This window comes from Falco cherrug, chromosome 4 (assembly GCF_023634085.1).
Source record: "Falco cherrug isolate bFalChe1 chromosome 4, bFalChe1.pri, whole genome shotgun sequence".
In the NCBI taxonomy this organism is placed as follows: Eukaryota; Metazoa; Chordata; class Aves; order Falconiformes; family Falconidae; genus Falco; species Falco cherrug.
Window position 1 is genome coordinate 69240238 of NC_073700.1, and position 13719 is coordinate 69253956.

General features: G+C 41.4%; 1 protein-coding gene across 2 annotated transcripts in view; it reads right to left on the reverse strand.

The window, feature by feature from the left end:
• The window catches only part of GPR158 (G protein-coupled receptor 158), a 209959-nt gene that overhangs the window by 11231 nt on the left and 185009 nt on the right, over window positions 1-13719 (reverse strand). For both annotated transcript variants that reach the window (XM_055709593.1, XM_027799290.2), the window contains exon 8: window positions 1441-1579. In XM_055709593.1, coding sequence (XP_055565568.1) covers window positions 1441-1579 — 139 coding nt within the window. The remainder of the gene's footprint in view (window positions 1-1440; window positions 1580-13719) is intronic.

The following is a 13719-nucleotide window of genomic DNA, read 5'->3' on the forward strand; positions in this document are numbered from 1 at the left end:
ATAGGATAAATGCAAAGACCTAATGCTTTTGTGTCTCCTTCAGAAGGCATGTATTATATTGCCATATCTCCCCCTTTGCCCCTCTCTTTAATCCAAGACTACTTTCATCCTGTCCTATCGTTAAAAGAAACTTGCAGCCTATGTAATAGCTCTCCTAATGCACAGAAATATATCTTCTAACATAGCCCAGAATATGGTTTAGGAACCATAATTAATTAATGGGAGACATTTTTGACTGAGAAGCTGTCATATTAGTTATAATCAATTCAAAACTATTGTAACTGAATTTTATACCTATCACAAATGAAAAGAAAAATGCTTCTATAAAATACAGACTTCAAACATTTTTGCAGATGTTTTTGCTGGGGATAAAGAAGATTTTGAGTTTGTGAATGTTGAGATATGGGGTTAGGAGAAGGTGAAGGAAACAAAAAGTTGCAAGCCTGAAAAGTGCAGTGAACTTTGTAACAATGATAAGGGAAAAGAGCACCTGGAAGAAACAGAGATGAAAGATTGGCTTTGCTGATGTTTACTCAGAAAATATTATGCCTCACGGAAGCAAACATCAAGAAGGCAGAGAGAAATGTGAGTTCCAAGACAGATGAAGGAACAGAGAAGAGTATTTGAACTGTCAATAGAGCAATGTAAAAAAGAAATAAAAAATAAATCTTAGTAGATCAGGTCTGTCAGGAGGCAAAGGAAGGTGTAAGAATGTCAGAAGAAAGTCGTAAGAGTATTTTACAGGATGAGATGAAATTCATGTTATCTTGCTATTTTGAATTTTGTAGGACCAATTCATTTTTACAGGGTACTCTGTAGGGACAGCATAAAAATTTTCATGTAGCTCTGGCAAAGACCCTTATTTATTTATGTATTACTACTCTGGTAATTTAGAAGTATGAAATGTAGAGCTCATTATAAACTTAGTAAGAAACACGTTTCACATTACTGTTACAGCATCATATGCATAACAATCTTTTATGTCAGCATGTACAACACTATGCTTCATGCACAAACCACTACAGTTATCTTAACGGAGCGCTGCATCTCACCAACGTGTTACACACCAGCAAAAGTTCATATAAACCAACATTCTTACCTGCTGTTTTTCTAGGGATACAAACCAGTGAGCAGTATGTAGATGACTGAAGACAGACAATAGTTTTGCTATATCTAATTTATCATATATACTGAACTTTTATCCAAGAACATATCAGCTAGCTGTACTGAAAAAAACCCTGTTTATACAATTAACAAGTTGACTGTACATATTCTTGAATCCTATGGGAGCAGTTTTAAGTTTAATAATCACTTAATTATGCAGAATTAAATATTTATGAGACCTGCCATTATGCATCCTATCACATTCACCCATTTTAAGTTGCACCATATGAAACCTGAAAGATAAATAGTTAATTACTAGATCTATGGATCACTTGCCTAATTGTATGGAATATAGTAGAGATAATGAGCTCATTGTGAACTGCAACAGCCATATAACGTGGCTCATGAAATGCTGATGGAACTGTCCGCACTGCATAGCAGAGATAAACACCCCACAAGAGGAATAAAAATTCAGCTGTGAGAAGAACAAAAAGAAATAATTTGCAATTAGTTTTATAGATAAAAAAGGAAGGAAATTTGAAGTATTATAGTATCTTCTGTATGTGTGAATATTTATGCAAAGACAATATATGCTCATACATGTATATATGTACACACACAGGTATTCAAACTCTTTCAGATACCGTCACTGTACATGATACATTTGGTTTTAATTTCACGCATTTCTTTTTTTGAGATCAGGAACCTTTGCATTCACGGTGTTTCAGTTTTTCAATTGACAAGCTTTAAGACAATGTCTAATAATGTCTTGCTTGCTTGTTAAATTGATTCTACAGAAGTTTGACATCACTTAAGACAACAAGAATTTTTATTTGTAGCTCTGGTTCTTGTAATAGAGGCAGATACTGGTGCTACTACCAGACTACAAGATTTTTAAGACAACAGTATCATTTCAAAGGTTTATAACTCAGATATAAGAATATATTTGGGGTTAAAAAACCTCCTCTGTTCATGATGGTGAATTCTGCTGGTGCCCATAATATGATGAGTCATTTCTGAAGGTCTAATGTAATTATAACAAATGACGTGTTTCTCTCTGTTAGGAGAAAAATGAATAAAGGAAGAAAAGAGTAAAGGGTCAGGATCAGTGTAAACTATCCTGTTAGGGCTAACTCATCTGCACCCAGCCGTACTTCGACTTCAGCTTCCACTAGACAGTCTGCTGCGACATCATTTTGATTTTGATACAAATGAAATTATTTCATACCCATCTTGAATAAACTCCCAGAAAAAAACCCACAGCTCTGCCATCTAGCTATGAGTAGAGCTGGTGCCTGTCCCGCTTGCCTTGCCATCTGGGTTAACAATGGCTGGAAGCGTCTGAGTGTTATCCAGCAGCGTGCAGTTCCATGTTAGACCCCTACTCCGGGTTTGGGCAAACTGTGTGCCCACTTCCATTTCATTCCTAGATAAGTAGATATGGTACCAGTGAAGCCTGTTACTCTTGTTTCTTAAAAACACTTACACAGGAATGACCTCCCAAGCCATCTTGCTCCTGAAGTCTTCTCTGACCAAGTAGAATACAAGTTTTGCTTCACTGAAATAAGCTTAAAGGCTCCTTTACAAATGTTAGCATTTTTGAGTTTTGTCTTTTAAGTGCAGTTGCCTTGCATACCAAGAACCATGGCACTGAAACGTACTGCTCTTCAAAGCACTGTAACTTATAGCTTTAATTGCTCCGTATTGATTTAAAAGAAATTGAAAAGAAGAAAACGGGTAGAATGAGGTTGCTAAAGCCAAATCACTGTCTTACTGTCCTGTGTTCTGTGGAAACTCTTACTAATATGGCTCAGCAGGTATTCCCCAGAACATGCCAGGGAGCCTATTTCCTCTCCTTTTGCCTTTCATCCAAAGTCCACCTGCAGTAAAAACCCCAACAGTAGCAGCAGAACTGAATAGATGAGCTAATTGTGAAATAACAGGCATACTCCACTAAACTACCCCTGGTCCATTCTTCTTTCTCTTCCTCAACTGAAGCGAGAAGAGCATCAAGTCTCTCACTGATTGAAAACACCAGTTATAAGTGTTAACACAAGCTGAGAGTTTGAAAAAGTTGGGCTTTTAAAAGGATGAAAATCCATGTATAAAACTCCACGTGCTGAAGGAATTCCTACTTAAAATACGGAGTGTGGGCCAAATTTTGCTTATTTTTAGAACAAATCTGCTCTAAGTTTGAAGATTTACAAGAATTAATTTTATTTTGTTTACAGACTTGTATACAGGTATCTCAGACAGTAAGTGAAAAAGCCACATCTCCATAATAAAAAACATTTTCAATGAGCTGGGCTAAGCAGGAATGAAGGTAGCATTTGATCTCTGGATCTGATCAATTCTGAAAATTTCATAGTTTTCAGTTTCACAATCATAGTTACAAGGAGTTCCTAAGACAACAAAGGGAGATTTCAAAGTATTAATATACTGGAGCATAACAGTAGCTTGCACCATTTAATGCATAATGCTTTTATAAAAGCTTTATATTTAGAGCACAGTTGGCATTCCTGTCTGCAGATAATAATTAGTGTGACATCTGGTATGCAACACAAATAGGAAATAGCTTTTAAAACACAAGGTAAAATAACAGAGTTCCTATACTTGCTAAGCCCAACATTACAATAATTGCATTAGCAGTAATAAACAAAACAGACTGATAGAAAACCAATTTATTATCCGAACCACTAATTACACAGCTTAAATGTATCATGTACAAGCTGTGCTTGAGGAGGGAAATCAAGTTCATATAATTAGCTACAGACTGTTAGTGCAGTTTGTAACAAAAATCTGAAGGTGTTATACAATTGTGCTGCATTTTTTATATGGCCTTTTTGGTTTCTCAGTATAAAATAAGGTGACACATTATTACACCAATGAAAAACACAGATATAACTAACCTCAAATAGGTAGATCGGATAACAGAACATGTCTGGCCACTATGCAGCAAGGTTCTTACGTGCCACTCATCTCTGAGGTCTTAGTTCTGCCTATAGCACACTAGTGACTATTTTGCACTAAATATCTTTAAAGATTAAAATCTGAGACATGATAAGAAATTTCTATTTGGCTTGCTGAATCATTTTGCATTAAAAGGCTGGTGTAGAAGGGTGACTTCCTGACCACTAAAGGATTATCTTAGCATACTGCAAACCTGCCAAAACCAAACTCAAAGCGCAAAACACACGGTCTTGCTCCTTTAAGTACGATTCATCATAAGGCTTATAAATTAGACCATTTTGTGTATTAAGCACAAGAACAAGAAACACCTTTTTCCCTTCTGAAGAATGATGGGAACTCCTAGGAGAGAGAGCTGTCAACAGCTATCTGGACAGAAAATGTGAAGGCAAAAAAAAATAAAGCTTAAAAGAGCTCTGAAAAAACTTGCAGTAGCTATTCTGTAATGTACAAACCAGGCATTCAGATTTCGGGTGCAAATCTCTGATACATCACAGAGTGAGAAAAGGCACAATTGATTTAAAGGCATAAATGCATGTAGATATGAAAATATAATGTGACCTCAATATGTCATGTGCATAAATGAATTAATCTTTAAATAGGTCTTAGTCACTGCTTATTTCTTATCATATAACCTTTAATCTGGTCTTTGCACTATCTAATCAACATGCTTAGTTATATTCTTTGGTGTCCAAAACCCACGATTGTTCCTTTTGCTTGCAATGCCCATCATGCTTTTAGAAAATGAAGCATTTTGAAACACTTAGCATGGTCATCTAATGCACTGCACCAGGCTCATGCCTGATGCCACTGGCCTGTTACAACTAAGAGTGTGCCACGTCTGCTCACTTTGGATTTGTTTTGGCCATTGCTCATATTCTGCAGCTTCTGATAATGAGGGACAGTGATATATGTTCACAGTTTGTGATATGTATCTGCTGTATAGAAAACGACAGACTCAGGATCAGTATTACTGACTCAAAACTTCCTCAGAAGATCCAAGTTAATATATTTATTAGGTTTTACTAAACACACAGTTGTCTGTTGCAAATTATTTTTTCCATATTTAAAGCCCATACAAGGCAAAGCCGTGTCCAGAGACACTCTGTGACATTTTCTTCCAGTGTCCATTAGCCAAGTTGTGTCACATTGACCTGCTTCCACCTGTCCCACCCCCAGTACAAGCAAATTCCTGTGTTAATCCATATCCTCGCTCACTGCCTGCCCTGCAGATGTTGGTACTTCGCCTGACTGCACAGAACTGCAAAGCAAGCAATGATGAACTGAAAGCAGTGACCAAAGTCTCCTTCCCCTCTTTCAAGATTTGGAGAAGTCACCGAGAGCCTCCTTACACTTGAGTGGGTAAAGGGAAGAGAACACTCACAGATGACAAATGGAGTAAAGGCAGCAAGGGCATGACTTCTGGAGAGGTAAGAAAAACGGGATTCAAAACAGCAAAGATTATATAAGGAAACACAAAAAAAATCAAGAAACGTGAAACTGGATTTTTGAACATGGCTTACACACCAGCTCATCTTAGAGGCCTTCAGGAAGTACTTCGTCCTTACTTCTACAGCTCTGCTGTCTCTAAGACTTGGACAGCACCACAAGAACACTACCACATATGCAGCCTCCTTAACTTGCTCTCTCTCGCGTATACAATCTTCAGTTAACTACATCATTTCTTAAGAGACCAGACTCAATGCACTTGACAGAGCAATCCTAGAGATAAATCAAGGTTGGCTAATGAAGAAGGCCCTGTAATTTATGCAAGTGACATTTAGACATCTAGTGAATGAGAGAAAAGGCTGCAGGAGAAAGTGCACAAGCGCTCTTGTGCGTAGGCACAACTGAATTCTAACTTTGTACCTCAAGCTCCTGTGTGTCACAGCACTATCAAAACTAGCTGGCTGCAACAATGCTTTTATACCATCCCACACCAGGTTAACTCCAATAAGTAGCTCCCACACCCTGCCCCAGCACAGCCACCAATCCACACAAGGTTTCAACAGTTCATCTACTGTCTGTGCTGTTTCTCCATCCTCTTCAGGCCAGCCCACCCTACTTCTTGCCCCTGCTGCATCCAGATTCTTCCTTCTCCAGGCTCCTCTTCCAGCCAGCCTCTCCTCATCCAGGCCCCCTCCTTCATGCACGGTGTGGGGTACATGCTCTCTCTCACCTCCCTCTCCTTCTTCTAGGTCTCTCTTCATCCAGTGCTCTTCTTCCATACCCCTTAGAACTATTTAACTACTTAGCAGGAACCAGCCACAGCTGCACATTATCCACATCAGCCAACCCACTGACCCTGAAGCAAGCCCACAGCTGTGTATTATCAATGTTAATTAACCTGCCTCATTCATCTATAATTCTTCTACACCTGTGCACATGAAAAAAGTCCCCACCCAAGCCAAACTTTGCAGAGATTACCAGAGAGCATTTCTCTTGCTATTTGGGTGCCAGCCTAGGCATTTTTGCTGTGATTTGCAGCAGAACCAAGCACACAGGGCTGTATTTGTAGCCAGTGAGACCATACATAACGTGTTATACAGAGATTTGATTAAGCTCTGTAACTGAGCCAAAGGCATTGCAAAATGGACACCCAGATTAAATGGACCATATTGTGCCTCAGCTCTGGTTGTGTAAAATGGGGACAACTCCACCCTGCCACACCAAGATGACTACAGAAATAAATGTACCCACACTTGTGAAAAGCTTAAATCCTAAACTGTGAGTTTCCTTCCCGCCACGGTTGGGAAAGAAAAGTGAGTTATTTCAGGTTGTCCCGGTTGCTTCGCAGTGCTCCTACCCTGCCAGAAATGCCTTCCTCTTGTGCTGCTTCAGGCCAGCCTTGTGGTGGAGATGGCTGTGGGCAGCACTGCTGAAAGGAGCTCCCTGGAGCCAGGATACCCATCCCTGTGCTCGCCTGCACTCTGCTGTCCAAAAGCTACTTGCAAAAAGAAGACACCCCTGAAAGAGTAAAGCCCATTTTCATGACTCTGTATGATGTTCTATGTCTGAACACACTCATTTGCTTAAAAAGTACCATTGTAAGCCCAGAACTGGCCAATGCTCTCCAGAGACAGTGATGCGCTCTGCCTCTTCTCCTTGCACTAATAAGGGAAAGCTCATTACAGCTGCAACTTGGCTAAGTTCATTCGGTATTCTGAACTTGGCACTGTTGGCAAAACAGTACTGTTTCAACAGTTAAACCATTTTTTTCCTCAGGTTTTGGACACAAATTACTGATTATAACTCTACTTACATCCGTAACAGAGCTACAACAAATCATCTACTTCTCCATTACACTTCATTTCATCAGACTAATGTCTACATTTTAAATCCCTTTTACTAAAACTAAGTGAGCTGCAGATCTGGAAGCACGGCTCTTCCATCCGTTCATTCACTCAGGGTGCCAGCTGGAGTCGAGCATGCACCATTTTAAAACAGGAGAAAAACTGTGTCCTCAATTGCTCCTGTGTTGCCAGCCAGTGCAGTCTCTTTCTGCCTCACTGCGTCCAATCTCCCACCTGGAGAGCTGCACCATCTCATAGAAGTCTTTTTCTTCAACTGAAAGGATTTTCATAGATTTCAATGAACTGTGATTACATGTAGAACTCTTTAGTATTGAGTTATTCCTAGCAAAATATAAATTACCAGAGGTTTATTTGTCTCTTTCACCATATCTCAGCATCATTTTAATTAGCTAGGCACAGCAATATAGAGACCTATGTGTGGAGAAAGAATTAATGGTGCCAAATCCTGACTTTATTTTTCTACCAGAACTTCCATGGCCTGTGGCTGTGCGAGGCTGAGAGAGAAGAGCAGGGATCCAGGGGCTGGTGGGGGGCACAGCACACTCCATCCCCCACACAGCCACAAGACTGCCTTGCAGGTCTAATTGAAGTGACACAAGGGACAAGCTGACACACGATCTGTGGGCTCTATAGCTTGAGGGTGACCTAGAGATGGCTTTTGCTGGCAGTGGAGACATACCCACTGACGAGTGTGAGTAACATGCCTGTGTGCCTCACTGCATGAAACATATACCAGCACTCAGGTCTACAGTCTCTAGGGACTCCCTTAATTTCTGCACTTCTAGTTCTTACGGTTTTATTCCTTCCTCGACACAGATGTGCTGTCCTGCCTCATTCCTTCCATAGCCCACTGTTAAAGTCAGCTGGCCACTCTTCTGTCTCCATGTGCCCCATCACCCTCTTCACTTGCGTGTGGATGAAAGAGGATCAGAAAGATCTACCACCAGCAGCTGAAAGCAAGCTGAGTGTGGGACCTCTTCTCTCACATCTTAAAGGGAATGCAAGCAAATGCCAATGGTATCCAAAGTACTTTTTGAAGGGCTGGAAAGACTTGGAGCAGTACAAGAAGTGGATTCCAAAAAGGGTGGTGCAAAGACAAGAAGAAGTCAGAGCATCTTCCAGTATCTCCCAAAGCCATCCCCTCCCATAAGTGGCTTGTAGAAGCATCTAAATTTGGCATTTCCCAGTGCATAAACATGCAGCTAAGGCAACCCAAATATGGTTTCCTTAGCAGAAATACTTCATAGAAATAGTGCCTAAATGAAGGCTACAGATCTTCACCTGTGACGGTTTGACCTTGGCTGGGTGCCAGGTGCCCACCAACACCACTCTATTGCTCCTCTCCTCAGATGGAGAGGGGGAGAAAAATAATGAAAAGCTCACGGGTTGAGATAAGGACAGGGAGATCACTCAGGAATTATCATCATGGGGAAAACAGACCCAACTTGGGGAAATTAATTTATTACCATTCATATCAGAGTAGGGTAAAGAGAAATAAACCCAAAGCTTAGAAACACCTTCCCCCTATCCCTCCCTTCTTTCCTGGCTTAACTTCACTCCTGAATTCTCTACCTCCACCCCCCAAGTGGAGCAGAGGGACAGGAATGGGTGTTACTGTCAGTTCATCACACATTGTCTCTGCCACTCTTTCCTCCCCAGGGGGAGGGCTCCTCACACTTTTCCCTGCTCCAGCATGGGGTCCTTCCCACAGGAGACAGCCCTCCATGAACTTCTCCAACGTGAGTCCTTCCCACATGCTGCTGTTCTCCATTAACTGTTCCAGCATGTGTACCTTCCACAGGGTGCTGTCCCTCAGGAACAGACTGCTCCAGTGTGGGTCCCTCATGGGACACAAGTCCTGCCAGCAAACCTGCCCCAGCACGGGCTTCCCATGGGGTCACAGCCGCCTTCAGGCATCCCCCTGCTCTGGCATGGGGTCCTCCGTGGGCTGCAGGTGGGGATCTGCTCCACCATGAACCTCCCTGGCTGAGGGCACAGCTGCCTCACCGTGGGCTTCACCAGGGGCTGCCGGGGAATCTGCTCCGGCACCTGGAGCTGCTCCTGCCTCCTCCTGCGCTGACCTGGGGGGCTGCAGGGCTGCTGCTCTCACAGCCTCACTCCTCTCTCCAGCTGCAATTTTTTTGTGCAGGTTTTCCTCCCCCTTCTTAAATATGCTATCCCAGAGATGCTACCACCATCACTGATGGGCTCAGCCTTGGCCAGGGGCAGGTCCATTTTGGAGCCAGCTGGCATTAGCTCCATCGGACATGGGTGAAGCTTCTAGCAGCTTCTCACAGAAGCTGCCCCTGTAGCCCCCCCCTACCAAACCTAGCCATGCAAACCCAATACATATGTAATGGATTCCAAGAAAAAGCAACGTTACTGCAGGGTAATGCAACCCAAACTGCTCAGTTTGAGGGTTCCAGCACCACTCATCATCTTCATCGCTCTTTCCCGTACCTCTTCCAGATTTACCATATCCTAGAGACGAAGGACATAAACCACATAGCATTGCTGATGTGGGCTATAAAAGAGGCGTACACGGTGGCAGGAGGAGTGGGTTACAAACAGGGCAGGGACAGAGCTGAAGTCATCTTCGTAAAACAGGATTCTTTTCCTATTTCTGCTGCAAATATTTTATACAGCCCTGGTCTTGTCACTTAGAATAAGCTTTTCACAAGTGATCACTATTTTTACATGATGCATTTTCTGAGTATTGAATGTGGAGACTGAAGCCAGAGCCTCATCAGTGCTGAATTCTAACAAGCGCCTCCTGGTTGTGCTTTTCACACAGATGGGGCTATAAACAGAACCCTGAAAAACCAGTCCCTAGATGTCTCAAGATGGACACTCAAAATGGATAGCTACTGTTGACAATTTTGGCTTTAATCTTTGCACATCGATGCTAAGGAGAACACAGCTTAAAAATGCCCATTTGGAAACAAACAGTTCTTTATTCATTGGGTGCTCTGAACAATATACCCTGAATATGGCACAGGGCCACATCAAATGGGGATTACAAAGAGAAATAATACTCCCTCATTCACTGAATACAGCAGAAGGCCTGTAGAAAATCTAATAAAGGGCCTCATAAGGTTGTATTACAATGCCCTAGCTCAAAACTGTATAGGCAGCCTTAATGCCCGATTTGTCAGAGCCTGTCCTGGCAACTCATGCCCTCTTTAGATGCAAAGATTATATATGTTAAGTATCAGCGTATGAACAGTGGGAGGAAATTCTTTTCGGAACAGTCTGAAATGCTCACTTTGTTCCTTTCCCTGGCTGAGGGCACGCAGTAATCATGATGCATCCTTGTGTTTGAAATCCTCTTGATGCCCAAGACCCAAAGCATGACGCACCGATTAGTGGGCTATGGCAGCAGCTCAGGCCAGCTGTGTGGAAGCAGCACAGCTCCTGCCAGCTGGGAATCAAACAGGTGCTGGGGAAAAACACCTCCCTGTGCTTAGTTACTACCTGTCATTCACTTCTGGTTTCAATAAAACATTGAAAACCACACACAGAAGGCCTGGGGGGATTTTTAAGAGCTATAGTTCAAACCCTGTCTGTGCTGGGTGAAACCCCGGCCCTGCTGGAGCCAGGAACATCCACCTGCTGAGATTTCACCCCTGCTTTTTACTTGTGTTTGTGCACACGTGTATCTCTCAGCCTGCCCTTCCCTCCTGCCTAGGGCTTTGTTCATTAAACTTACAATTTTGCTTTTTTTTCCCCCAGTTTCTGGGAAGTTGTTTTAAATCCTGTGCTGATATCTGTTTCACTTACATGATTTTCCCTCAGGGCAAAGAATAATGGTTTGGTTTGTGACCCTGCAAGTCCTTAGGTACCCAAAGTTTATCACTTGATTTTTTTCCCCCACCTGGAATCTGTCTGTGACAGGTAGATGTATAGAATATATTCAGGCCATAGAAAAAGGCATTTTCAAGCCCTCGGGTCCTTCTCTAAAATCTCAGATTGTCGAAACAGCCACGGCTCGTCAATGAGACAGATGCCCCAACCTTGAAAGTGATGCAGAAACAAAGACAAAGGAAATAAAAGAATCTAGGCAAGTAACCCACAAGTATCCAACCTCAAGGAAAATGCATACTAACTTACACTATGTTATGTACATAAAATCAGATTTACTGAATGATTATTTTTTCTCATCAGCGTATCAGAGTACAGAGGCAATGCTACAAATGGTGACAGCCTTTGTGTCTAAGTCCCTACTTCCCTTACAGAGAGCATCCTCTTAAACTTAATGGAAATATAAATATAAAACATTCACTGTAATAAAAGCCTCCAGAGATAGAGCCTAAGTAGCATGATTAGTGTGGAAAATGCTTCATAAATCCTAACTCCAATAATCTCCAGTAGCATAAAGGATTCATCTCATTACAACTTTCTAACAGAGCCTTGTTAATTCTCACTTCACTAATCTGTGACCTTGAAAATTCCCTTTCTGCATTTCAGTAAAGCATTGACAACTGAATGAAACAGGGAGGTATTCCAGCTAGGGCTACAGGTGTCAGAATATATTCCAAAATAGTCACTAGTTTTATATAAAATACGATGCCTGACTAAATTAAATGAAATAAGCCTTTCATAAATTATCATCCAGCATTTTTATTCTAGCATTTTAAATCAAGTATCATAATCTATCAATTAAATCATCACATAGAATCTTTTGCAAGCTGCTCCCTGTCAGTTATAGGACTAAAAGGGGTTCTGTGTTACGGGTATTTCTCCTGACATATCTCTGAGATGAAATCATCGAATTTTAGACCTAGTTCCTACTGGCTGTAAGCTTTTCAGACTGCTATTAACAAGTAAAAACATCAATTGAAGTGCATACACACACACACAAATATATATATATAAAAACTAAATACATATATATACACACGCACACGTTAGTACAGACCTGGAGATGTACATCTCCTGGTACCACTAATATGGCTGCACAGTTTACTGAAGACTTGCACAAACATGACTCTGCTTATATGGTAGTTTGGGTAAGAAGGCAAAATGACAGAACATAAGAAATTCTTCCCAATTTTGTTCAGGCTCAAGAGCTGGCTTTGCCTCTACTGCCCTTGAGTGTATTTTGAAAAACAGTAAAACCCCCTCTAAATGTAAATATACCTTAAAAAATGATCCTTGTTTTTTCCAACACTAGACAGACAGCAACTTATGCAATTTCTTACCAAAAAGGCGCTATTGATCATGATTAGTATTAAGATCTGAGTTGCTAATCACTATACTACCATAGCTATAAAATCCAGGGAATAAAGACATTTGTTTGCATTGTGCAACAACCACTATCAAAACTAACAAATAAGCAAATAAAACTATCAAAGTTTTATTAAAAATACACTGTAGTACTGACTGTGAAATGCAGTAACAATTTGATGCAAAATGGGTTAGTGCAGATGACATCATCAAGTGTTTGCATTTCATTCTCTTTTGTTATTAATTTTACATCATCTCTGGCAATAGTTCTATTCCATTACTGTAAAGCGTACTTGTATTTTATGAGCACACCCCTCCAAAAGGGCCCAAATTGAGAGATTTCAAAACATACTCTATACTTCTCTCTGCATGGTTTACCAGTGAGCATATTGACACATGGGCTGCCAGTGTGCCTGACTGCCTCTGAGATCTTACACGAAGGAGAGAAAAACAGAGCACAGGGGCACCTTAGAGCCATGCAAAGTCCTTGGTGAAGCTGGGAGCAATGTTTTGCCCCTTAAAACTGCTGTGCATTACCATGCACTGGCTTTCTGTACACCACTCTTAGAGAAAGCACTCCTCATACCCCCAGGCTGCTTCTATCCATCCACTCATCTGCACTCTCATGTGGAGGTGCCACTGTTATCTCTCCCTAATCCTCAGCAGCCGAGCTCTGTCAGTGGGATATTCATGAGGGAAGCAGGGAAATATTTCAGATTTCAAAACACTGATGTATTTGAGGTAGTAGGTGGCACACCTGGGCTGTACTAGAAACAGCAGCTCTAGATGCAGAAGCACCGAAGCTGTCTGGCCATCAGGACGAAGCACATTATACTGTATAACTGAACCCTGGCACGGGGAATCCACTGTCTGTTATAAAATTAAGGAAACAAAAATGAGTCATTTTTCTCCTTGACATGAGTTCTGCAGGGTGTAATTTTTTATCTCCTGCCTGTCCCAAGCACTGAGAGCAGATCTAACAAATACATTAAGTTGGGGCATTTGATGTGAATTTCCTATTCCCTTTACTTTGATACTAATTTCTGTAAGGTTATGAATGAGTGATCTTGCAAATTCTTTTCTTCTTCACACATGAGAGCTCTGCCCA